This window comes from Lepidochelys kempii, chromosome 1 (assembly GCF_965140285.1).
Source record: "Lepidochelys kempii isolate rLepKem1 chromosome 1, rLepKem1.hap1, whole genome shotgun sequence".
Taxonomy (NCBI): domain Eukaryota; kingdom Metazoa; phylum Chordata; order Testudines; family Cheloniidae; genus Lepidochelys; species Lepidochelys kempii.
Genome location: NC_136380.1, coordinates 280,948,534 through 280,975,408, shown reverse-complemented (window position 1 = coordinate 280,975,408; position 26,875 = coordinate 280,948,534). Strand labels below are relative to the sequence as shown.

General features: G+C 43.2%; 1 protein-coding gene across 8 annotated transcripts in view; it reads left to right on the top strand.

Moving 5' to 3' along the window:
* Window positions 1-26,875, top strand: part of SYT1 (synaptotagmin 1) — a 511,405-nt gene that overhangs the window by 310,613 nt on the left and 173,917 nt on the right. For 5 of the 8 annotated variants that reach the window (XM_073327691.2, XM_073327687.2, XM_073327686.1 and 2 more), the window contains one exon: window positions 26,591-26,785. In XM_073327691.2, the coding sequence (XP_073183792.1) occupies window positions 26,614-26,785 (172 nt within the window). In that variant the 5' untranslated portion in view covers window positions 26,591-26,613. The remainder of the gene's footprint in view (window positions 1-26,590; window positions 26,786-26,875) is intronic. The other 3 variants (XM_073327692.2, XM_073327688.2, XM_073327685.2) reach the window with 1 other exon arrangement.

Here is a 26,875-nt window from a genome sequence, read left to right as displayed (position 1 = left end):
CAGCCTGCTAGAGAAGATTTCTTCCTTTCACACACCACAATACATCTTTGCTTTTCCAAAGAGATTTCTGAAGCTCCTCAGACAACCTCACTACAAAACAATGTGTCCATGTGCTCTGTCCCTGATAGCCACCTTTTCTTCTCCCACAGCTTTGAAAGAATGCCAACTTATTTATTAGGTTCATCTAAACATAAAGCAAACAATTCATTATTCATGTTAAATCCTTCTGTGCTCCCTTTTTATACAGTAGGTATAATAGCTTCTGAGGAGCTCTGTGATTTCTTAAGCAACCAATTCTGTCGTCATTGTGCAGCAACCAAGTTCCAACAAGTATCATTTATTTCCAGTCCAAGATTCAGAACCTCTGATGTAGCTGAACTGCACAGAGTACAAATTAGGAATATGTGTGCAAAGGTGGCTCAAAACTCAGGTTGCGATTCTGTGCATACTAACCGCACCCTGTGCTGAGAAGGCTTCTCTAATTTATGCCAGCTACAAATGGTATAGGACTGCTACAAGAGGTTGAAACTGAAGACAAGGATCTATGTTGCATCCCAGCCACTCCCTCTTTCCTCTGACCGCACCTTCTTTTCTCAGCTATACCAGCAGCAGTGAAGATGAACGACATCAAAACTCCTCATACTCCTCATACTGTCTCTTCTCCACTAGAGAATCTATGTTTTGTCGGGGTGACTCCTTCTTGAGTTGGTTAAACCCACTTCTCAACCAGATTGTGCTGTCACTGTAAAAGTACTCATACCCCATTGAAGGATCTGTTCCTTAATGTCTTTGAGTTCTATACTCTTAAATGCTCTCTGACTTCAGGGTGTCTGCTTCTCATATTGTGAGATGGTCAGTAACCATTTTTTTATGGTTAATGTTGTGTTGATTAGATCAGTGACCATGATTGCCAATTTATTATGTCATAGCTGAACACTGAGCTTTCCAAGAAGTTAAATATAGTAAAGACAACAAAGTCAGGACAGAATCTCTGATCTGAAAAAACTTCAATCAGAGGACATTCATATGGTCATGCTAGGACAAACTAAGTGTGAAGAGGTGACCAAATTATTAGCATGTTTCACAGGTGGGTTTTTAGAAATAAAGTGTAGAGGCAGGGTATCAAAGAGAATTGTTGAGTTCTTTCATATTTCTCTCTTGACTTCAAGCTATTCTGACATTTTGTTGCACAAACATTTGCTCATTTGCACATCCCTGTTGGTATTCAGCAAAACCCAAGTGTATCTTTACTGTGTATTCTCTGCTTGAGTAAGGTCCATGTAATCTTTCTGGATCTTCTGCTGTGTTCATTCCTTCTTAAAGTGAAGACCTGTTAGCAAAGATGAATGTAGCACCTCTTATCCACGCAGTTACCTCCTTTAACACCGATCGCCTTTCAGGTTTTGATGGATAGGCCTGGGTTCTTCTGGATCCCACCTCCAGCTTAGCAGGGTGTAACGTAGTTTATTTTCTTCCCATATGAATTTATTTAGTGGTGTCTCCACCCTCCTTGCTCCTTCCTAGCAGTGTCACCAGGGCAGCTTGAAAGGAAAACTCTAACCACAAGAAAACGCCCAGTTATTTGCCAGATAGTTGGAGACTCCCAGGAAATAACACAAAAACACAATAATATTCAATTGAGTAATTATATTAAACAGGAAGTGAATATAACAAAACAGGGTAAGACAATACTCTTGGGGTCACTGTTGCCTGCACTGATAATACCTGTGAATTTCCACAGTTATGTGTCTGGATATAGCAAGACTAAAATTTAGTGTCCTGTTGGTACGTGTACTTTGTAGGGGTCCTTGATGGCCTGTGACTTTGATGTTCTCTGTGCAGCAGCTAGCAACTTGGCCGACTGGCTTCAGTGCAGTCCAAATGACTGGGATTTGATGGGATAAGATGGTAAATCCCTCCACAGATTTAATAGCAGCAGCTAATAACATCCCCAAATCCTTACCCCCTGGCTTGAGGACATTGGGATCTCCCATGCAATTTCCCTGACTATCTAACTAACAGATGGTACACTCACAACTCCATGAATGCGCCTCAGGTTCGGAGATGAATGTGGACTCCTCAGTCACTGCACAGTGGCTGATGATCACTGCTGGAAGGGATCCTCTTCATGCAAGAGTCAGGCTGCTTCTGGTCCCCAGATTTCCCCTCACCACAAAGGGAAGCAGAGTTCAAGAGGCAGATTACAAAAACTCTATGAAAGACCCTAACTTTAGTCTCTACTCTAGTGCTCAGATATACTCACAGCAAGCAGGGGGCCCTGGTCTAGCAGCCAATGGAGAGCTGACTGATTTTACCTAGAGAGCTGGAGGGCTTCCTCTGCCTGGCTGCGTGGACGATTTTCCCTACAAAACTCTAGAAACTGAAAGTCACCTTGAAGAGAAAAAATACCAAGCTGAGGGATGTTGCTTCCAGGTCCCCAGAAGCCAGTTCTCAGGAGACCTTGCATGCAGACCTGGGACTCACCAGCTTATCCACAGCCAGTCTTGCCCTTTCTGTGGCTGGCTCCAGACTACTCCAAAGTGGCTTTCCCCACTCACAGTGGTCTCAAAAGTGAGCATCCCACTTCCTATTGGTCAGGCTAGCTCTTCTTCCCAGACTTTCACTTGTCAATCATTTGACTCTGCCCTCCTCCTTTCCCTCAGACATAACTTTTCCTCTGAGCAGGCACTCTGCTATCCTCTCCCATGCCAACAGGGCCCCTGTCAGGTCTGATTCTGCCTTTGACTCCCTTCCTCCCAGGGTCAGACCCACTCCCTGAGTTACGAGCAGACACATACTCAGGAACCTAGGTAAACTCCTTAGGGGATACATCAGTGAACATGTTCAGATCTATAAGCCACACTCACCTCTTCGATAAGGCCTTTCGCCAATAGATAGTATCTTCACAACGTGTAGTGGAGATTGGAAGGGCGAAGTGGAAGATGAGAGGAAAAGAGAGGAAGATGAAAAAGGAGGGGAAACACACACCCAGAAACAAGAAAGGCTGTGAAAATATTCCCATTAAGGGTGCATGCACTGCTATCTTTAATTGCTGTAGAGTATGTAGATACCAGGATGACAGGCACTTTAAAACAGAGGAAACACATGCACTTCCAATTTTCAAGCACTGTAGATTTGCTTTCTGGGGTTCCCAAATTTTTCCATAATACATACCAGATATTAATAGAAAGATTGCTTTGTGTACACCTCCCCTCCCATTCGTAATCATATAACATCCCTGTGGCAACTACATGTTACATAAAAGAGTAATAGTAGGAAAATAAGATTTTTAGCTCCTTTAAATATGGTTTAGCAACTGGAAACCAGGAGGAGAGTTAGAACTGTGCAACAGGCTCTGGACCACCAGAGAGCTGCCCCATGGCCTCCAGTGTCTCACAAACACAATTTAGGATTACACATCTAATTTATAGATTACACATCTACCATAGGTACAGTACTTCTGCTCTAGTTCAGATCTATCTCAGATGGTTTCAATCCTGAGTTTCACAGGGCAAAATGTCTATAGTTTGAGATTTACTCCTGGAAATCCCTGAATAAGAGCTAAATGTCATTAAATTCAAAATTCTCAGAGTGCTTTCGTCCTCTCCCTTTGTTTTACCTCCTCATCCTCATGCAGATGTTGTCTTCACATGTGGTCTATGTATATATTCAGTTGTAAAATCCTTCAAACAATGCGTTTGTCCTGAGTGCCTTGCTCTTCTCTAAATCCATAGAAATAATAACCAAAAAAAAAAAAAGATTGTGATAAAATTTTAATATCCTAATTCACCTTGGGATCATCATTCATTGCTAAAATAATTGAAAATGTAAATATCACTTAGATGGACTATTTATAAAGATATTCTCCAATTCACCATAGAGACTCCAATCCTTATAATCGTAAATTAGCTTGCTTTTATTTTCAGCAGAAAAACTTACAAATTAGGAACTAATTGTCCCATGATCGATTGATAATTTTCCCTCCCATTGTGTGTGGAAAGCTACTAGATGGCAAGCATTCCGCTTCCAACAGCAGGGGAAAGTATCAGTCAAGTATGAGATAATTAGTTCCAATTTCTACTACTTTTTTGCATGTGCTGACAAGATTGCCTTAAAAGTATAAAAACAGTGATTAACCATAGACAACATGTAACTTACTTTTAAACTTAAAAATCAAACCTTGAGGCAGATGCTTCCAGAAGCCATTGTTTCCTGGAGAGGTGAAATTAATGAAATAATAATTACTGTTTGACAGCAATTAGTAGAGGCTGTCATGACCAAGTCAACTTGCATTTGTGGTTTTTCAAGGCAGTTCATGATTGCGGCTTTGACATGACATGAAATGTTCTTGAAAACCTCCACATGAACATTGTTAATTAATTTAGACTGTGCATCATAGACAAACCCCTTATTTCACCACAGCACCCTCGAAATAACCCCCAAACATAAGTTCCTTTATGAGAACATTCGTGGAACAGGAAACATCACAAACTTCTAGGATCAAGACATAATATTCATTAGGTCATCTAGCTTCATTCCCACCCTTACTGAATATAATGTATCACTAATCAATATACAGGATGTGTCTGAGATTTATTCATGTAACTTATGTATGTGTATGTACAGTACATATATGAAGTTAATATTCGTGTGCTAAACTCATGGTCATTTTATAAATTACATTTATCCTGCACCTTTTGAGTGCAACATTTGAGTCCTTTATTACAGACACTTCTGAAAAGCTTTGAAGCTGATCTTCATGATTCAATCAAATGCAAGTATTCTTCCCATTAGAATGCTTGGGTGACAAATGTTAAAGTTTTAATACCAAATACCAACCATTTTCGAGTAAAATGTTTTTTCTAAATGCCAACGGTGTAAACTCATCATAAGAGCTGAAAGACTAACTGAGTTATTTCCTTCTCCCACATACCACCAGTAATGCAGGCCAAATTCTATGCCCTTTGGTACACAACCAGGTGTAACCCCAGTATCCAAATTATGCCTTCAATGACCATACTGCCTACAATAGGCTTTCACAAATGTACCTGACTGGCCCTTGGAATTTAGTAAATAATTCTGTTGATGATGATGCACAGGAGGAATAGAATCCAGCCCACATTCTCTTAGTTGTTTGGCACTGCAGATTTAACAGGAAGAAAAAATAGTCAATACTTAAGTCCAGATTCTTTAATCATTAAAGTCAGGAGATATGACTGAATATACACAGGGAGCAGATCTTTTCAGAAAGAAGGTTCCATTATATATAGTCACTTGTCAGAGTAGAATCACACTTTAAAGTACCAGTTATTTTACAACCTAATTCTAAGGATTAACCCACACCGTGAGGTAACACTAAATTGTGCTTCTCAGCTCCCTGTATTTAATACTTCAATGCATGCATCATCCTGCATGTTCCTAATTAATTTAACTAATCCCATGGTTAATGACTGCAGAAATTTGGACAAGTAAGAAATATCAATTGAAGGAAAATTCAAATGGGAAAAAAAGTGAATTCAGAATTGTGCCCTACAACTACTAAAGAAAGCATGTTACAGTAATAGCATCTGTCTTTCATGAATTTTACCATATCTGTTGTATTACTACTTATGAATTTTATCACTTCATATTTAATCTCTATGGCTTGTTATTAGTTCTAGTCTTTTTTTAAAGACGGTGATTTGACAGTAGTCAAATATGTGAATAGATATTGATTATATGCAATACACACAACAAGAATTTTATTGATATAAAGGGCTTCATTATTTGTAGAATTACTCTAAAATTATTTTGGAACAGCAAGAACTCTCTCTGGACTATATTAAAATGTCATGCCTAAATGCAGTTGAACATTAATTTTTATGTGAGTTCTTTGTTTTGTGCTGCAGTATAAAAGAAGTCTGTTGGAAGTAAATATCAGGGGAGTACAAATGCAGATTAAAGCTTTGGGAAACAAGATGTAAGTGTGAAAGATGACAGAATGATCATGTGGGAGGAAATAGCTGTAGCTTTTTTCTCTCCTTCATTCCTATTCATAATTATGGTTAAGAGCAAGGACCTCAGTCATTTTACTGCAGCATTTGCAGATAATAGCGGAAGATAGTATGGTTAAATTATAGGCATTCAGATATTTTGGCAGGCTTGATAATCTTACCGATCTTGATACACAGCAACAATGTTAACATCTAGAGATACAACTTTGTCTCCAGCACAGTTTCCTTTAATATTAAGAAAAAACAGATTACTAAGAATTTCTGTATTTAGGGTCAAATCCTGGCTTCAGTGCATAGCCCATTTAACAGGTGCTGGCTGGAGATCAACTCCAGCCACATGTATGTATTGGGAATGTTTGCAGGGAATTTGTGTATTAGGATGATGGTGTCTTTACTCAACCCCAAACTGCCATTTTTAAACGGTTATGTCTGCCTTATAGCTGCTATACCCTCTGTGACTATTATGGTGCCCTCTTTGCATAGTGGAATGGCTATTGCAATCAAGTTGGTAGGCTGGAATTTTCAAAATCACTCACTTCAAAAGTATTTGTTGGCCTAACTTTGCTCTCATTGAAATCAATGGGAGGTTTACTGATGACTTCTGTGGAAACAAAGATACACTAGTCCTGAGCACTTTTGAAAATCCCACCCAGAAACTGAATGTTGACTGATATTACTTATCATTACATTGGGCTGATGTATTATCTAAGCATGTCGCAAAATGAAAATTAATGGAAGCACGTGCGATGTAAAGGCTAAGATAGAAATTCTATATGCCATTTATACTTCTCGATACAATGACTGTAAATCCCACTTTTGGCCCCGAAACACAGTGTTCTTTGGAAGAAAGTTCAGAATTGTTTTGAACCAGGAGTTGATCTTGTGTTATCTGCCTAACCAATGAAAGGTGGCAGTCCTAGAGCTTTTAAATGGTTGGTACTGGTAACAGGGCTCGGTAGTACTGCATGCTTTTTGAGTGGCTGTTTTTCAGTTTTGTGTATGACTGTTGGACAAGAGTTTTAATGTAGTGCTATAGCCCTGGAGAAATATTTTGAGTCGCAAAGTAGTAACTTTGGCCTGGATACACAAAAGGAATTAGGTGTTGTGTTGCTGAGTGTCACGGCACCTAACTTTTAGGCACCTAGAAAATCATTGAGATTTGCAAAGCCTGAGTTAGGCCCCTAGACACTTTATACAATGAATGCGGGGAGAGAGGCACCTTCACAAAAGCCAGAATTCTAGGTAAGGAGCCACTTAAGCTAACCAATGGGAGATGCTGATCAGAGGGATGTGTGACCCTCTCTCAGAGATAGGTACCTAAGTCAGCCTGCAGTGAGGTGATGATTTTTGAAGTTAAGCAACAGCTTCAACAGGACAGATTGAAGGAACCCCACATCTGAATATCCCACAGGTTAGTGGTTAGCTCGGACAGATGTCGGACCCCTTTTCACATCCCTTCTTCCCCCTGAGACAGAGAGGAGACTTCAGCTGGGGGGTCTCCCACATCCAAGATGAGTATCCTCATTCCTAGGCTAAAAGTAAGAATTGATGTCCTCCTCTCACCCCATAGCTGTTTTGTGTGAACTTGCCTGAGGGGCACAAGCTAGTAGGTGTGCTCAGAGGGCACCTACTGGATCGGGCTCAGCACATGACTTAGTTAGCCATTGTCAATCTTCCACTGCAGCTTTGGCAGGAGACCTGGACGTCTAGAGAGACGCAGCAGCGTGCATGCCCAGAGGTGGAAACATAGGCACCTCTGGGAATGTTTACTGCAAAAATCTAGGTGCCTACAGGGTTCAGCATGAGTTTTGTGTACCATAGAGATGCCAAAACTGGGATTTAGGTGCTTAAAGCAGGGATTTAAGCACCTAACTACTTTTGTGTATCTGAGCCTTAATAGACATGTGCCTATGGTTGGTGATCACTTTGAGGCTATACAACATGTTAAATTGAAGCTGAAAGTCTGGATTCAACTCTCAGCCACATTATTCCCACGACAGACACAATAAGATTCTCAATATGATATACCTGGTAAGCATCAGAAAGCAGTTTTAATATTGATTATGTACAGCGGTCAGTTGGCCTGATAGTTCCTAGAGCTGCTGGAGGAGTCTATTCTTAACAAACAGATTCATAGATTCCAAGCCCAGATAGGACCATTCTGATCATCTACTCTGACCCCCTGTATAACATAGGCCATAGAACTTCCCCAAAATAATTCCTAGGGCATATATTTTATAAAAAGAGCCAATCTTGATTTAAAATTTGTCAGTAATGGAGACTCCATCATGACCCTTAGTTATTGGCCACTGTCGGAAGACAGGATACTGGGCTACATGGACCTTTGGTCTGACCCAGTATGGCTGTTCTTATGTTCTTAATTGTTCCAATGGTTAATTACGCTCACCGTTAAAAATTTACACCTTATTTCCTGTCTGAATTTGTCTAGCTTCAACTTCCAGCCATTGAATCATTCTATACCTTTCTCTGCTAGATTGAAGATCCCTTTATCAAATATTTCTTCCCCTTATAGTACTTACAGACTGCAAGTCACCCCTTAACCTTCTCTTTGTTAAGCTAAATAGATTGAATACCTTGAGTCTATCACTATAAGGCATGTTTCCTACTCCTTTAATCATTCTTGTGGCTCCTCTTTGACCCTTTCCAAGTTATCAACATCCTTCTTGAATTGTGGATACCAGAACTGGATGCAATATTCCTGCAGCACTCATGCCGATGCCAAATATAGAGGTAAATTAACCTCTCTACTTCTACTTATAATTCCTGTTTATGCATCCCAGAATCTCATTAGCTCTTTTGGCCACAGCATCACATGGGACCCCGTGATTACTCACCATGGCCCCTGTGACTGAATGCACCTCTATATTCACACCCATGCACATTTATAATAATCTCTGTAAAAATATGCCTTGTGAGGTATCATTTGAAAATAACTCACTCATCAATAATATCATGATGAAATGTGTGTAACAACATTATATATAAAGTTATAAACATAAGCTGAAATTAGGTCTGAAATGTGTTTACCAGACAAATCTGGGTAAACCAGTTTCTCAAAGAGAGAGGACAAGCTGACGCCTCTAGCCAACTGTCATCAAAGTTGATGGTCAATCTGCTATAAGTGGCCTTTTTTGGCAAGGAAGGGAGGCAGGAACAAACAGATCATGGAACAACATCGTGGCACCTTTTTTACCACCAGATTCCTTGTCTCCATCCTTAGCAGGAATGAGCTTCCTCTAAAGGTAACCCTCAGGAAAATGCATGTCCAAAGGGTGACTGAACTATAAAAGAGGGGCAAAAACACCCCAAATTATCTCTCCCTATCCATCTCTCTCTCTCTTCCATCTAAGAAGACAAAAGAAACACCCGTTGGACTTTGGGTGAAGATCCTGGCCTCAGAATTTGGTCAGCAATGTTACTGGAAACATGTGGCAAGGGATTTCATGTTGAACCAAGTCTAATTCACTAAGTTTTCATACTAAGAAGCATTTTATCTTTATTTCTCTTCTAACTATTTCCGACTTTAATGTCTTGTACTCACTTAAAATCTCTCTCTTTGTAGTTAAATAAACTTGTTTTATTCTTTAATCAAAATTAATCCAGTGTTGTGAATTGTTTGAGTAACTCCATTTGGGGTAGCAAAGTGTTGTATGTTGTTCCCTGCCAGCGACAACAAACCTAAAATATCTGAACTGTCCAGGCGAGGCTGGACAGTGAAAAACACACGTTTTTGGGGGGAAATTCAGGAGTGTGTTGGGAGCCACCCTGGAAGTAGTAAACAAGGCTGCTGGAAGCCAGTGCATAGCTGGAGTGTGCTGACAAGCTGCTGTGGTCCAGTTGCTGGACATGGGCTAAGGCTATAAACAGACACTCTCAGCATGACCTGCATGCTGACAGGCTGATTGTGAGCGACCCAAGCTGGAAGCTACAACAGCAAAACATTGTGGGGTACCCAAAGTTGCAGGGCATGAGTGACTCAGCACCTAAGTTCCCTCTAAGCTGCGCAGCCGTGCAACTGTCTATTAAGCCCCGGGCAGGGGCTCAGGGCTGTGGCGGGGAGAGATGCCTTTCCTCCAGCACAGACCTGCTGCGGCAGGGAGAGGCACCCCTCCCCAACGGCCCCAGCACGGACCTGCCCCAGACTTGCTGCGGCCGGGGGAGAGGAGCCCCTCCTTTGGCCCAGGCCCGCCGGAGTTGCTGGAGAGAGGAGTCACTCGCCAGGACCACTGGAACTGCCGGGGAGAAGAACACCTCCCTTGGCCCAGTCTATCCCCACCGGAGCTGCCATGGCCAGGGAAAGGTGCCTCTCTCCCAGCCACAAGCTTCTGCGGACACTTGGCGAGAGAGGGCTGGGGGGAGTCCTCTCTCCCCACCGCAGCCCCGAGGCAGCCTGCACCCCAAACCCCTCATCCCCAGCCCTACCCCAGAGCCTGCATCCACTGCACCCCAACCCTCTGCCCCAGCCCTGAGCCCCCTCCCACACCCCGAACCTCTCATCCCCAGTCCCACCCTAGAGCCTGCACCTCCAGCCAGAGCCCTCTTCCCCTCCCCCCTCCACCCCCGGCACCCAAACCCACAGCACATGAATTTTGTTATGTGCACCAATATGAAGGTGATGTGTCACACATCACCTCCATATTGGTGCACATAACAAAATTCATTCCGCACATGGATGTAAAAAATTAGAGGGAACACTGCCTAGCACCTCACTGGTCTGGATTTTACCCTGGAATGTTACCGCCCCCAAGTCCTTTTCAGAGTCGCTGCTTCCCAGGATAGAATTCTCCATCCTTTAAGTATGGCCTATGTTCTTTGTTGACAGATGTATCCATTTAGCCATATTAAAACATACATTGTTTGTTTATGCCCAGTTTACCAAGTGATCTACATCGCTCTGAATCAGTGACCTGTCCTCTTCATTATTTACCACTCCCTCAATTTTTGTGTTATCTTCAAACTTTATCAGTGATGATTTTATGTTTTCTTCCACCTCATTAATAAAGATGTTAAATGGCGCAGGACCAAGAACTGATTCCTGCAGGACCCCAGTGGAAACAGACCCATTCGATGATAATTCCCTGTTTACAGTTACATTTTGAGATCTAGCTGTTAGCCAATTTTTTGTCCTTTTAATGTATGCCATGTTAATTTTATATTCTAGTTTTTTACTCAAAATGTCATGTGGTACCAAGTCAAACACCCTACAGAAGTCTGTCTATTACATCCGCACTATTACCTTTGTCAACCAAACTTGTATTCTCATCAAAAAAGATATCAAGTTAATTTGACAGGATCTATTATATATGCAGATAATGCCCATAATTGTTCGCATACACATTCCTTCCACATAAAGGGCAGCATAGGTCCCAGGGAGATTTAAATTCCACCTCCATCATGTTGCCTTTTTCACAAGAAACACTGGCCATTTCCTGTACATTCTTTAAAACCGTAGTAAATACAGTTTGTATTTGAAGGCTCTGTGGTGGTGTTGAAATGGCTGTTTTGATATAACATCTTTATCATGACCTGTCCGTTCTTCTGAAAACATAGTTACAAGCCTATCTTTACAAAATGCTTAGAAAAGCTCTTTTTGGAGCTTGTCTTTTTAAAATAAATGTGAGTTACTGAAGCTAGTAAAAGAGGCTATTTCATTAATGGGGAGATGAATGAGGAAGAAATGTATTATTAACACCAGAATATTTAAACCTGGGAAGAGATCATTTATTTCAGATATCTTTAGACACACTGCTAATGCTTCCATTTTGTTCATGATGAATTCACTTCATTTAAAGAAAAAACTAATGGAATTTGGTACATTTTCAGTATAATGTGAAACCTTTCTCCATTCCCAGTACATACTTATCCTGGCCCTACTGTCACTGAAGGTTAATAATGTTGTCTCTCACCTTCATTGTGCTACAGGATATAGCTGTAAACAGAAAATGATAGAGCAACTAAAGTAATTTTTACTTCCAAGTATTTAGTTTTATCTTAGTGGGTTTTTTTCCTAGAATGTATTTTGTAATTATGTTCAAAGCTGAATGTAATTATTATGGTGAACATGTTTGGGGTGCTGAATAGATCCTCTGCCTTGAAGGGATGGCGCCAATTCTTTGTCAACAGGGCTAGAGGTGCTCCACCAGATCCTTTTGCTGCTGCTGTGCTGGACCCATACTGTACGCCATTCTGGGACCTGATATGCCCATAATGTATAGAGCAGAAAACCATAGAAACTTGACTGATTTAGACTCTAGCCTGCACATCCTGAAGGAATGCCAAAAGGTGATGTACTTTGGTGAGTTTCACTCTCAATGAAACCTGAAACTGACAAGTTTCACTTGCTTGGGGGGGTTTCACTGTGAGCATTTCACACATCTCTAATTGGCACGTCTTGAAAGAACAACAAAGATTTCACCTAACTGTTAGAAGTAGTTCAGGTTTCTTTTCAAGAACACTTTAGAGCTGGTCAAGCAGAATTCTAATGAGGTCAGCCTCTATCCAAATGGCCCCATGCTCCTTCCATTTCCCTGTGTGATGTCCCGATTTCAGCTTCAGTGTGCATGTGTTTGAAAGGGGGCAGTGCTACCTCTGCAGCATATTCCCTCTTCTCCAACTCTCCAGTCCTATGGATGGGGAGGACGCAAAGTTAAGTCATGGGTTTAAACCCCCTCTCCCCCCATAGGTTACCACTGCCTCCCGCTTCTCATTATGACCCTTTGAGATGGGTTCGAAGGGATCTCCTTGCAGCTGGACTTCTGAAGGAATCCTGCACAGGGACAGCTGGGCAGAGGCAGATGCCTCCATTAAAAAAAACCCTTTCCTCTGATGAATCCCCAAGATTTTCAGATTTGCGTGGTTGTAGACTGTTCAGATACTAAAGAATTAACAGTGTCATACCTGCCCTAAAAAGGTATGTACCTTCTTCAGAGGAAGAGTTAGGAAGAAACCGAGTTGACACTAATGGAATGTCCACTCTCTAGTGATTATTCATGCATAGTGGAGATTGGGGCCGTAAATTCCAGCATTCTCCGTGGTTCAGATAATCATCTCCCCAGAATTAGTTTCCAATTCCTGCAAATTTCTATATAGAAGAGAACAATTTTCCTTCATAAGAGCTCCCGATATCACTTTTACATTCTCTGTCGGCTTGTTTGGTTCTTTGTTTTATATTTAGGCTTTAAATATGACTTCTAATAAACTCAGCACTAACATGTGTGGATAGTAATAGTGATACACAAAGGGATCAGGATACATAAGGATAACAATTGTCTGTTGGGTATTTCAAAACACGCAATGTTGACAGTATTACACTGTTTGGCAAATGCATTAGAATATAACACAAGGAGACTGCACTTTTTCTGATAACTGTAAATCCATATGTAGTATATAGGTCAGTATAATCATAGAATAAAACTGTAATAACGCTGCAATGGGAATCATAACCGCATTCCATGGCTACTTATTTCTTAACCTAAATTTAGTTTTGATTATTTTTTGTGTTTGTGTCTATGGCTGTCACTTCATAAATGGCAAATATGCTCTTATTGTATAAAGCTTTACCTTCACAAACACACTGTAGTATTAAAGTAACTTTTATTTTACAAAAGAACAGTACACAAATCATTCAGACTCTATGTTCTATAAGAGTGCCACCACAGTGTTTATACCATCACCGTGGAATAGAATAGTAATATGATAATGGCAGCCATTGGGTGCCATCTCTGTGCACATATGTGCTGTTCAGAAGCTTGAAATGTATTGCAGGGAACTTTTCTGGATCACGATTTTTTTTCCTTTTAGGCCTGTACACATGTTTTAGAAATACAACTGTCTTTGGTGTGTAAAGGTGGAAGGCTTTACGGCAAGTCTCAGAGCATTTGTGTATGCCTCATTAGATATAGTGACCTCTAACTGCACTATGAATCTAGAGAGGACTGTTCCTAGAGATCAGAGGAATCTACTTGTTTCATTATTTTTTCTTATTTTTTTTTTTAAGAAACATTTCAAATTTGCTCTTCCAGTACATTTTTTTTAAAATGTGACTCCAAAATTATAAGTAAATAAATTACAACATTTGCCTTAATTTTTAATTAGCTGAAAGTCATCACTGGAAATTGTGTCTTCCATTACAAGCCAGAATATTCAACTGCCAGGCCTGAAATAATTAAGCAATATATTACAATTAAGCAATGTAATTTTAATTTAATTATGATATATCATAGACTCGGCTTCTGATTTAACTGACATTCATTGACAAAATGCTATAACGTAAAATAACACTAAAATATAGAGCTAACAGCTCTGCATGTTTTGTTTCATAGTGTTTGGCATTCATCAGAGCATATGGAGAGAGATCCTTCTAGTCTGAAATAGCTGGCATGTTTTTTAGCGCTGGGCACAAATACTGCAATTTTCATTTTGCCCTAATGTAATTGTGGGCAGTGATTGCGGAGAGTTACAGTCATAAAACCTGATCCAAAGTCCACTGAAACCAATACAAATATTTCCATTGACTTTAGTGTGCTTTGGATCAAGCCACTATTGAACTCCCCCCACACCATTATAGGCAGTAGGTAAATAGATTCATGTTTGCAAATAACATAAGCAATGAACTATTAGACAAAGCTATATCATATAACCCCTGGTGCATCAATGTCATCATCCTTTTCTGTTAGGCTGGAAACTTCACAGGGCAGATGCAAAATGCAGAGAATAAGGTAAAAAGCAAAGAGCAGGACAAGGAACACAGGGGCACTCAGTCCTGCATCAGTGACACGGCTGCATAGCCACTGAGGCCTATTTGTACAAAAGGAATTAGGCGCCTCACTCCCTGTTGTAGGCTCCACTGCGATGCACACAACTCCCACTGAAACCTGTAGGTGCCTAAATTCACTCACCTAAATTCACTGGTGGTTGTTGTTTTTTCAGTAAAATTTCCCTAGAAGCCTATGTTTCTGCCCCTGGTCATAGAATCATAGAATCATAGAATATCAGGGTTGGAAGGGACCTCAGGAGGTCATCTAGTCCAACCCCCTGCTCAAAAGCAGGACCCATCCCCAATTAAATCATCCCAGCCAGGGCTTTGTCAAGCCTGACCTTAAAAACTTCTAAGGAAGGAGATTCCACCACCTCCCTAGGCAACACATTCCAGTGTTTCACCACCCTCCTAGTGAAAAAGTTTTTCCTAATATCCAACCTAAACCTCCCCCACTGCAACTTGAGACCATTACTCCTTGTCCTGTCCTCTTCCACCACTGAGAATAGTCTAGAACCATCCTCTCTGGAACTACCTCTCAGGTAGTTGAAAGCAGCTATCAAATCCCCCCTCATTCTTCTCTTCTGCAGACTAAACAATCCCAGTTCCCTCAGCCTCTCCTCATAAGTCATGTGTTCCAGACCCTTAATCATTTTTGTTGCCCTTCACTGGACTCTCTCCAATTTATCCATATCCTTCTTGTAGTGTGGGGCCCAAAAGTGGACACAGTACTCCAGATGAGGCCTCACCAATGTCGAATAGAGGGGGACGATCACGTCCCTCGATCTGCTCGCTATGCCCCTACTTATACATCCCAAAATGCCATTGGCCTTCTTGGCAACAAGGGCACACTGCTGACTCATATCCAGCTTCTCGTCCACTCTCACCCCTAGGTCCTTTTCCGCAGAACTGCTGCCTAGCCATTCAGTCCCTAGTTTGTAGCTGTGCATTGGGTTCATGTATACTGCTGACTCCCTCTAGGCATTCAGATGCGTATCTCTTGCCTAAGCCCCAGAACCATGGAGAAACCAAGGAGAAACAAGCATTTGGTCACCAAACTACCATGCGGGACCTGATCTGGTAGGGACTTGCTGGGGCATGCCTACTGGATCGGACCCCTCAGGAAAACTTACACAGAACAGCTGAGGGAGGGAAGAGGAGGACCTCCCTCATAACTTTTCGCCGAGTGCTCAGTGTAATCACCTGAGATGTGGAAGATACCCCCACCCGTTCAAGTCCCTGCTCTGCCTCAGGGGGAAGAAAGGATCTGAACAGGTATCTGCCAACCAGTGTTCCCTCTAATTTTTCCCACCCATGTGCGGAATGAATTTTGTGATCTGTGACACGTCACCTCCATATTGGTGCACATAACAAAATTTGTGTGGTGGGGGTGAGGCCGAGGGGTTCAGAGTGTGTGAGGGTTGGGGCAGAGGGTTGGGGTGCAGGGGTGTGAGGGCTCTGTCTGGGAGTGTGGGCTCTGGGGTGGGGCTGGAGATGAGGGGCTCAGGGCTGGGGCAGAAGGTTGGGGTGCAGGGGTATGAGGGTTCCAGCTGGGCGTGTGGGCTCTGGGGTGGGGCCGGGGATGAGGGGCTCAGGGCTGGGACAGAGGATTGGGGTCCAGGGGGTGTGAGGGCTCCGGCTGGGGGTGCGGGCTCTAGGGTGGGGCCAGGGATGACAGGTTGGGGTACAGGAGGGTGCTCAGGGTCTACGGTGGAGAGAGAGGACTCCCCCCGCTCTCTCCCCACAGCAGCACCTGGGCTGGGGGGAAGAGGGGCTTCTCTGTGCCACAGCAGCTCTGGGGCTGGAGGATAGGCGCCCCTCCCCTGGCCCCAGCCCAGTCGTGGCTAGGTCCGGGCCTCTCTGACTGTGTTGGCCACACCGCAGCAGAGTTGGGGCCGGGGGAGGGGCGCCCCAGCCACGGCAGGATGGAGGCCGGGCTAGTTTGGGGTTGGGGGAAGGCGCCCCTCCCCCAGCCATGGCAGGTACCCAGGCGTGTTCCTTGAGCACCAGCATTGCGCTAAATAGGCTGCTGCATGGCTGCGCAGCTTACAGGGAATTTAGCTGCCAGGTCTCAGATGAGCACTCTAACCAGTGGGCTCTGGGATAGTCTGATGTGGGGCACCCTCAGTCTCTCCTGCTGAAGCTGTTGCACTGTGGATAAATACAGTCATTGGAGCAGGGGGATTGGATTCTGGGTCTCCCACATAGTGGGTGAGTGCTCACTGGGGGAGGGAGTGGGAGAGAGAGATGATATGAAAAACACCTTTATTCACATAAAATCACGTTAAAAACTATTTTAAAATGTTATAAAATTACAATATATATGCACAAAAGATATTCATAAAAAAAGTAAAACATAGTTTACTTAAGTGAATATTTATCATGCAACACTAAAGCATCATCACCAAGTTCACTCAAAATATTGTTAATACCAAGTCACCCGAAAAGTGTCCAGGTTACATGTCAGTTTATGCAAAGTATAATCAATCCATAGCTGGGCCACAGTTGGTACACATGGAACAGCTCTAGCACATCACACCCCATAACCCCAGCTACTATGTTCTGGTGAGATTTCAAAAGGGCTAGTTTTGCCTGACCCGGAAACCAGCCAAATGAGAGCACTGTCTCACTCCCAGAACAAACAGGGGCTTGGAGAAAACTCATCCCAAACCACTGAAAACTGCTGCAAAAAAACCAAAAAGAGGAATCAAACAGGGGTGTCTGGAACCAAGCAAAAGGGATACTGTGCAAACACCTCAGGGGTAATATGGTGCACAGTCTGATTGGTTGCTACAAGTCACTAAAGCGCTTAGGAAGAGGTTTGTACAACGTAATCCAACCCAGAGACAGAGGCATCCTACAGGCTGAATCAGGAAGATCAGAGAGGGTGGCATAATACTGCACTTTTCCTCATATATTACAGAGTTGCTTCTTGGTTATGGTTGCAAAAGGAACATTCACCAAATCCATCCAGTACCAACTATCTGCCTGGTTGCACAAGGATCTCATCCACAGAAGGGGAGACAGCTAGGGCGGGAATACAGGATTCATTCTCTGCAATCTTTGAAAAAACTTACTGCCCTACTGAGCACTCTGTTGCCGAAGCAACCCCTGGAATTCAGTGAGGATCTTGTCCAAAAAAATGCACAGACCGGATTCTGGTCTGAACAGCAAGAGTTCTTGCCAACTTCCAGCTTGACCAACTAGGAATAATCAGGTAGGAGAGCTTGGCCAACCCCTACATAAAGGCAGACAACAGGCTCCTGGAGGAGAGCACTTCATCAGGAAAACGTGGGTTAAAAAACAGCAGCTCTTCCAAGAGCCATAAACTGGAAAACACCTGCTCAGGCTGCACACTTCACAGAAGTCATCAGGCATTAAAGACCATTATAGAATTGAAGCAAATCTAGACTCTGTAACTGACCAGGTGCCAGTAAAAATAGGTGAGAGTCAAAGTCCATCCCCCCAGCACAATGGAGGAGAGAAAAAGCAAGGGACTTCCAGGCCAGCAGGGAGTCAGAGTACAGCAAATGGCAAACAGACTAGAGGCAAAAAGCTGCCACCGTGCTGACTAAATCAGTGAGCCTCTGGCCTCCTTCATCTAATGACAGGAACAGCAAAGCAGGGCACAACCAATGGGAACTCTTTAAAAAAATGGTTAATATGCCTCTGAATCCTGTCCCAAAAGCCTGGGGGGGAGGAGGGACGGTCCCAGACACATTAGCGGGAGCCACAACATTGAGGCCATAGTGTTGTTGGCAATCAAAAAAATGTCCCCAAAAAGAGCCCTGGAAGGAACCAGCACCATTTCTTGCACCTTCTCCTTGGCCGCCTCCTAGTTCCTTAGCATACATTGCTCAGATCCAAAAAAAGACTCTTAACATGTTAGTCCTAGAGGTGCCCTATGGCAATTGTTGGGGCAACAAAGGGGGACCACTACACTGCCAAGAGCCCAGTAAGACTGAATTGCTCTGAGCCCAGTAATGCAGGCAGATGATGCCTGTTCTTATGCTTGTAAACAAGCACACAGTGCCTGCACGTCACTCAGACATGAGGAAAACTTGCAGCGAAAGGCCAGTCAAACAGTTTATGAGGCGGTTCAGGAGTGGCTCCAAACTAAAAGCATACAGCATCCCAGAGGACACCACTGACAAATGCCTCTGTGAACTGGGAAGTTGAGCCTAAGACCCCCTTTAGTTTTTAGGAAAATAACATTATGGTACAAATAAAGAAATGTATGAAGAGAACTCTGGTCCAATCCCAAAAGCTTCTATCATTTATAAAAGAAAGCTATGGTTAATTCTGTCAAAGGCCTTCTCCTGGTCCATTGAAATAAGCCCCAGATCCAGATTACAAAGGTTGGTAATAGTAATACATCACCCATTAAAAACAAATTATCAAAAATACAGTGTTTAGGAATACAATATATTTGATAGGGGTGCATCAAAGAGTCCAGATAGTCCTTCAGTCAGTTAGCTAAGGCCCTGGATAAAATCTTATAATCAGAGAAGAGAAATAGGTCTCCAGTTCCATGAATCACAGAGGTCCCCTTTTTTGAGATCACTGCCCTGCAGCCACTGAGGAGCAATTCTTTCTCCTGGATACACTCCAGCACCACTAGAAAAAAAGTCAGGACTGATGAGACGCTAGAAATGCTTGTGTCAGGGTTCCCTCCCCATTCTGAACTCTAGAGTACAGATGTGGGGACCCGCATGAGAGACACCCTAAGCTTATTTCTACCAGCTTAGGTTATAAACTCCCCAAGGCACAAATTCTCCCTTGTACCTTGGATTAGGTAACGCTGCCACCATCAAGTGATTTAGGCAAACTCAGGGAAAGGACCACTTGGAGTTCCTACTCCCCCCTAATATTCCCCCAAGCCCCCACATCCCCTTTCCTGGGGAGGCTTGAGAATAAACAAGATGAGCACAGACCAACCTTGGGTTTTTTTAGGACACTAAAAAAAACCTCAATCAGATTCTAAAAGAAACAGAACTTTATTAGGAAGAAAAAAGGTAAAAGAAGCACCTCTATAAAATTAGAATGGAAGATAATCTTACAGGGCAATCAGATTAAAAAACACAGCAGATTTCCCTCTGGGCCAAACTTTAAAGTTACAAAAAGAAAACCAGGAATACACCTTCCTCTCAGCACAGAGAAAATCACAAGCCAAAACAAAAACAAACTAATGCATTCCCTTGCTAGTACTTACTAATTCTAATGGAGTTGGATTGCTTGCTCCCTTGATCTGTGTCCGGCAATCACACAGAACAGACAAACCAAAACCTTTCTCCCCCACCCCAACCCCACCCCAGATTTAAAAGTATCTTGTCCCCTTATTGGTCATTTTGGTCAGGTGCCAGCCAGGTTACCTGAGCTTCTTAGCCCTTTACAGGTAAAAGGATTTTGTGCCTCTGGCCAGGAGGGATTTTATAGTACTGTATACAGGAAGGTTGTTACCCTTCCCTTTATATTTATGACAGCTTGTAAAATTCAGATTGCAGCCCATCTATATTTGTGGCCTTGCCTGTAGAGAGCTGCTGGACTGCAACAGAGAGCTCCTGCAGTGACAGAAGGGTGTCCAGGAACTGCTGTTCCTCACCAGTCAGACAGGGTAACCCCTGATCCAGCTCCTCTATTGCCAGCACATCACAGGCATCAGGTGAGTACACAGTGCTGTAAAAAGAAACAGCTGCTTTCCAGCTCTCACCAGGGTCAGCCGTCAGATGACCACCCACCAGTTGTAGGCAAAAATCTGCTGACAGCCCATAGATTCTTTCTCCAACCCAAAAAAGAACATTGTAGGAGCATCAATTTTATGCAGCTGAGTAAAATGGGCCTGAACTAGGGCTCCTTTGCACCTTCTCTTCCAACAAGCACCTCAGGAGCTGGTAGTCCTCAATTAAGCGTTGGTGAATCTGCACCTGGTTTCCCACGTCAAGGTTGCCATGAGAGCCCAAGATGTCTCATTCCAGGGGACTGATGGCCTGATACAAAGACCGCATGGCAGCATGGGTATACTGCTGGCAGAACAGTTGAATCTGGACCTTTCTGACATCCCACCACTGCCTCAGGGACTCGTACAAGGCCTTATGCTACCTCCAACACTCCAAAAACACAGCAAACATCTGGGTGAAATTCAAGTCCTGTAGTGATTTAGTAATAAAGCACCAGTGGGCAGCACAGGCAGGAACAAGGAGAAACACACTGACAGAGACAAAACGATGATCAGACAAATGAGTGGGATACATGAAAGACTGAACATACATATTCATGCTGGTCTTCATGTTATAAAAGTGATCCCGTCTAGCCCCCTACGACCATATTGGGAGTAGCCTTCAGCCAAGAGTACTGCCTAAGAGTGGGGTGAGAGAACCTCCAAACATCTACAAGTCCAAAGGTCTGCAGTAGACACTACAGTTCTCTGCTCATGGTTCCTGTCTAAAACATAATCTACAGTGCAACTGAAATTTCCTCCCAGGACAATAATATCAGGGTCACAGTCAAGTATGGTATGGGAAAGGAGAAAAGATGTCAGTCCAGACATGCACAGTAAAAAGATTAAAAACGAAAGTGCCAGTACGTGTTCTCACCTGAAGGAGCCAACCCTGCACAGTCTCCTTCACAGAGATGATCTATGCCACTGCACCCTGGGAAAAGAGAACAGCCACCCCAACAGTGACATTGGCTCAAGAAAGCTTCCTGTTCCTTCAACCACTTTCCCTGATTATCAGGGTCCAAACGCATATCTTGCAAAAGGACATCAGCTTGTTTTTGTCCAAAAAATTCAAAGAGTTGTGTCCTTTTATGGCCATCCCAGCATCCATTAATATTTAGAGTGCCAACGTTGAGCAGCACCATAGACTAGAAGGAGAGAGCCAAGCAGCAGAGAGAAACAATGGAAAGTGGAAATACTTTGAACAAAATGAGCCATGGAGAGGCCTATATATTTTGAACAATCCCAACACACTTCCTCACTTTGCTCAACAACTTTCTGAGATGGAACTGTTTCCTACAGTCAGCCAAGGTATCCCTCTTTGTGCTTGTGCTGGGGTTGATAAGCCCCATACCAGAGAAAAAAGGGGTTAACGAGCAGCTCTGGGCCCAGATAGCCTACTAAGCCACACCTGCTGGGCATGCTCACAACTGAGGCAGAGCTCAAAAGGGAGCATCCCAGCTCAGTCAGGGCAGACCACGCAAGGGAGCAGCCCTAGGCTTGTAGCTCCTCAGAGGCACTGCAGGAATTCCTCACCACCTGGACCCCAGACCCTGCTGCCGAGCTGCCAGAGGCCCTCATGGAGACCGGGAACAGTGTGCCACGACTGACAGAGAGGAGCCTCCAGACCATGGTCATGGAGAAGCCCCCCTTGTAGAGTCCATAAGCTGACTCCACTTTGACTTTGGAGGGGCAGAGGCCATGATAGGAAGTGACCCAGAGAGTAGGCTTTGTGGCATCTGCCCCGCAGGCTACATATCCAAACTACTAGTCACAGGGCCCTGCTTTGCAACCTGGTGGAGCAGGAAGACCCAGTTTCCCCTACTGCCAGTTGTAGACTCTTGCTGCTTGGCAAGATGGCCACAGGCTCTCAGCCAAGGACTCTTTGCTGGGCAATACCACCAGACTCAGATGCAAACCCCACAACAGAGCTGAATGAACACAGCACTATAAATCAGGGAAATAGGCCTCAATGTCAATTCCTCACATCTCTTTAGCACTGTCCAAAAAGTTACTAATCTCCTTCATGCTATACTCACCCTTTCTATAAAGCTGACTGGCTGGAACATTAGGAGCCAGGGAAGAATCAAAGAGATCCTCATCATCTTCTTCCTCTCCCTCAAACTTCACCAGCTCAGAAGAACATTAAGCTACTACTGTAACATTCTCATTATTCATAAAGGAGCGTGCTGACATATCTATTTTCCCAAGAGTGGGGGGCAGCGCAGCCCCAGGCTGGGACCCAGCATCATCACTGCAGCATGCAGAATTGGGGGCTTGGGGAAGGCGGTACCCCACTGGGAGATCCACACATGGAGTTACAACCTATCACAGCACTGTGCTCCTTTTCAGGGCATGCAGCTCCATTCTCAGCCACTGCCAGCAGCTCAGAGGTTTCCAACATCTTAGCTCTTTTAGAAATAACCTCGGATAAATGTCTCATTGGTTTGTTCTTCACCTCCATCTCTAGAACCTGTCTCTGCTTCCTCCACAGGGAGGGGCTCCTCAGCCTCCAAACTTGCTTCTGTCCAGATACAAGTGATTGAGTCACAGTAGAGGTTTCCTTGGAGAAAGGGAGGAACTGCTCCCTGTTCAACAGCAGACCATATATGGCAAGGGGGGAGATAGATAGATAGATAGATAGAATCTGGCAATACAGTTGCAGGCTGTTTCCTGCTGCTCCCTTGATGTCCCAGCCCCTTTCCCACTATTCCTGGGTCTCACATTCATGATTAGGGGTCTAGAACACATGACTTATGAGGAGAGGCTGAGGGAGCTGGGATTGTTTAGCCTGCAGAAGAGAAGAATGAGGGGGGATTTGATAGCTGCTTTCAACTACCTGAAAGGGGGTTCCAAAGAGGATGGCTCTAGACTGTTCTCAATGGTAGCAGATGACAGAACGAGGAGTAATGGTCTCAAGTTGCAGTGGGGGAGGTTTAGATTGGATATTCGGAAAAACTTTTTCACTAAGAGGGTGGTGAAACACTGGAATGCGTTACCTAGGGAGGTGGTAGAATCTCCTTCCTTAGAGGTTTTTAAGGTCAGGCTTGACAAAGCCCTGGCTGGGATGATTTAACTGGGAATTGGTCCTGCTTCGAGCAGGGGGTTGGACTAGATGACCTTCAGGGGTCCCTTCCAACCCTGATATTCTATGATTCTATGATTCTTACCAGAGACCTTCTAGCCAGCAGTGGGCAGGAACCCTTCAAATGACCAGGGCCACCAAACAAGAAACATTTCATGTTTTCAGAGGTAGCAAATATTGTATAATCCACCCTTTCTATGTGGTACTTTAAAAACGGGTTCAAGGACTATTTGGGGTTATTGAGAGCCCCATAAACCTGGTGCCAGAATGACATAAGATGCCTCACATTTGGGTTCTTGCATCCACATAGAAACACCCTAACCGCAGAAACTGCCTTCCCGTTATGGGAGAGAGCAGACATTAGCATCTCATTGTGAAGGACGTGTAGGACTTTGGAAAAAACTACTTTAGCAGCAGGAGTAAACAAGGGGAAAACATGAACAAAAGACTCCTTCACCCAAAGTACCTCCGGTACCAAACAGTTCACAAACTGTTCTGGCTCAGGAAAATCACTATAGATTTGCTCATTTGAGAGGCAGACTTTATATTAGCACAGCCAATAACCTTACCTACACTCAGCAACATATCCTCCCCAGTGCAAGAGAGAGCAGAGACACCCAAAATCCCTTGCTTGTGGGTCAAATCGCTAAACCTATCTGAAGTGGGCCCCATGGAGAACCTTCACCTATGGCAAAGGGGGAGACCCAACAATGCCCTAAAACAAAGAAACCGCCAGTAACAAAACAAAAAACAGACTAACAGAAACCAGCTACTGCACACAGCATGTAACAAACACATCTTCAGTCTCAGGGGAGTGGGGGTGTGTGTGTGTGTGAGAGAGAGAGAATAAGAACAAACACACAAACATAAACACAAGTGACTTTATAGACTGGTGGTTGGAGCTCTGACCCAGGATATGGGAGACCCAGGATCTAGTCTTCCTACTCCAATGACTCTTAATTATTTACCCAGAGTGCAGCAGCTTCAGCAGGAGAGGTTAAGGGAGTCCCACATCAGAATATCCCATAGCCCAATGGTTAGAGCACTCATCCAAAAGGTGGGAGATCTGCAGATAACTCCCTTCTCCCCTCAAGCGGGGTGGGGAGGGTGGGAATTGAAGTGGGGGTCTCCAACATCCCAGCTGAGTACCCTAAGAACTGGGCTAAATGTTATGAGGGAGGAAGTCCTCGTCCTCCTCAGCCTTGTGCAAACATGGCATAGGGGCCTAACACCAGGAGAAGGTTTACACTTGAGAATTGCTAGCAGAGAAAGGTGCTCCTCTGCAGTTTGGAATTAGGCCCCCATCTCCAAGAGAAGGATGGGGCTTACACACATCTCTCTGATCAGCATTGCTCATTGACTAGCTTAGACAGCATCCTGCATAGTGCACTGACTTTTGTAGATCACCATCTAAGGCTCCTAACTCTGTCCATTTATTGTACAGGAACCTACGTGCCTAACTCTGGCTTTGTGAATCCCAATGGTTTTTCTAGGCACCTAGAAGTTAGGCACTGTGATGCTCAGCATCACAATGCCTAACTCCTTTTTTGCATCCAGGCTCAAGTTACTTCTGCACATCATGACAAATTCCATGTTTTGGTCCCATCCTTTTCATAGACTGGAAATGCTAGATTGTGGCTTAGGAAGGCACTTAAATGCATGTCCATGTTTTAAATGTGCAAGTAGTCCCAGCAATTTCAATGGGATTACTCATGCTTAAAGTTAGACTTGTATTGAAGTGACTTCCTGAATCAGGGCTTATAGAAGTAAAGTTAAAGAAACAAAGAGCCAATCCTTATTACCTGAATAACTTGAAGAGGCCCCTGATGTAAGGTGAGAAAGGTGAGAAGGTGAGAAAGATGTGGGTCTTGATTCATGAATTTGCTATGTAGAAGTTTTTTGCTCATTTCATTTTCATGTGTCTCATTTTGTTCATTTGGTGGTTATTTAAATTTCTCTACGGATGGCTGTAGGCTAAGTTCCTTTTGGGACTGTGAGAGCAATTGTATACTCAGAGCAATAATGAATGATTGTTATCTCTCAAATCCCTTCTCTCTCTGGTTTTCTGAAATAAAAAATGAAGGATGATTAGTCAAGTCAATGATATTTAGGACACAGTGGTACATCAGAACACTGTTCAAAACCAAGGCAAACACTTCAACTTCTGGTAACACTAAAATTGTGCCATGCGGGCCCCATAACAAGTCTGCTTTATCCTATAGCACAAGTAAAGGTTTTGCAAAATGCACATCAAATAAACATTACATTAAAAGTATGTTAATGTGGGAGCACATGTGTGTCAACACTGTGGTTGCTTCAATCTGCCTTCAGTTAACTACTTCATAGACATAGTCCATCAATACACTGGTGAAACAAGTGCATAATTTAGGGGATTATTGTCTGTAGCAAATGTCAGAGGAAATTACTAGAAAGGAAGTTACTTTCAAAAAGTGAGGATCAGGAATGGATGCTAACCAATTTCTGCATAATGTACAATTCTGCTTAACTAGGTACAACAGTAGATTACTGGTTTTGCAAGAAAGCTTGGAGATGTTTTGCTTATATGATTATAATTTCTTGATTTATTTTACATAAACATCTTGGCTCTGACTCTTCTCACCTCCTAACAACACACACAATTCTGTAAATACAATATAGTGTTTGTTTATCTTGAACTGCTGTCAGCGAATTTACTTACACTTTCAAAATTAAAGGGCAAAAAGCTAAATCTAAGCAACAGGGTTATAGCAACTGTGAGTATCTAACAGATTAAACAGTTCAAAACTCAGCAGTGTTGGAGAAGGATCATAAGGTAATAACTACAGCTGATATTACCTCTGGAAAAGACCCTTCCCTGTAGTCTAATAAATATTGTATGAACCAACAAGAAGCAATATGTTAATGATGTGATATTTACCCAGTATGCTGGAGTATCAATTGATGTCCTGTCTCTTTGAGACCTGTTGATATGAGAAACATTTTAACCATTTAAATATTTTCTTTTGTTTCTATTTTTCCAGTAGCTGTTTCCCTGGGAACGAAAATGGTGAGTGAAAGTCGTCACGAGGCCCTGGCTGCACCACCGGCCACCACCATTGCAGCTTCACTGCCAATTAATGTCACAGAACCAGCCAGTCCTGGAGCAGGAGGTGGAAAAGAAGATGCATTTTCAAAGTTAAAGGAGAAGTTTATGAATGAACTGAATAAAATTCCATGTAAGTAAAATATGGTTGGATAGACACTCTAATGGTAAAAAACTACTGCTAATATTCTAGATCTTTTTTAGAAAATATTTCGACAGTTTA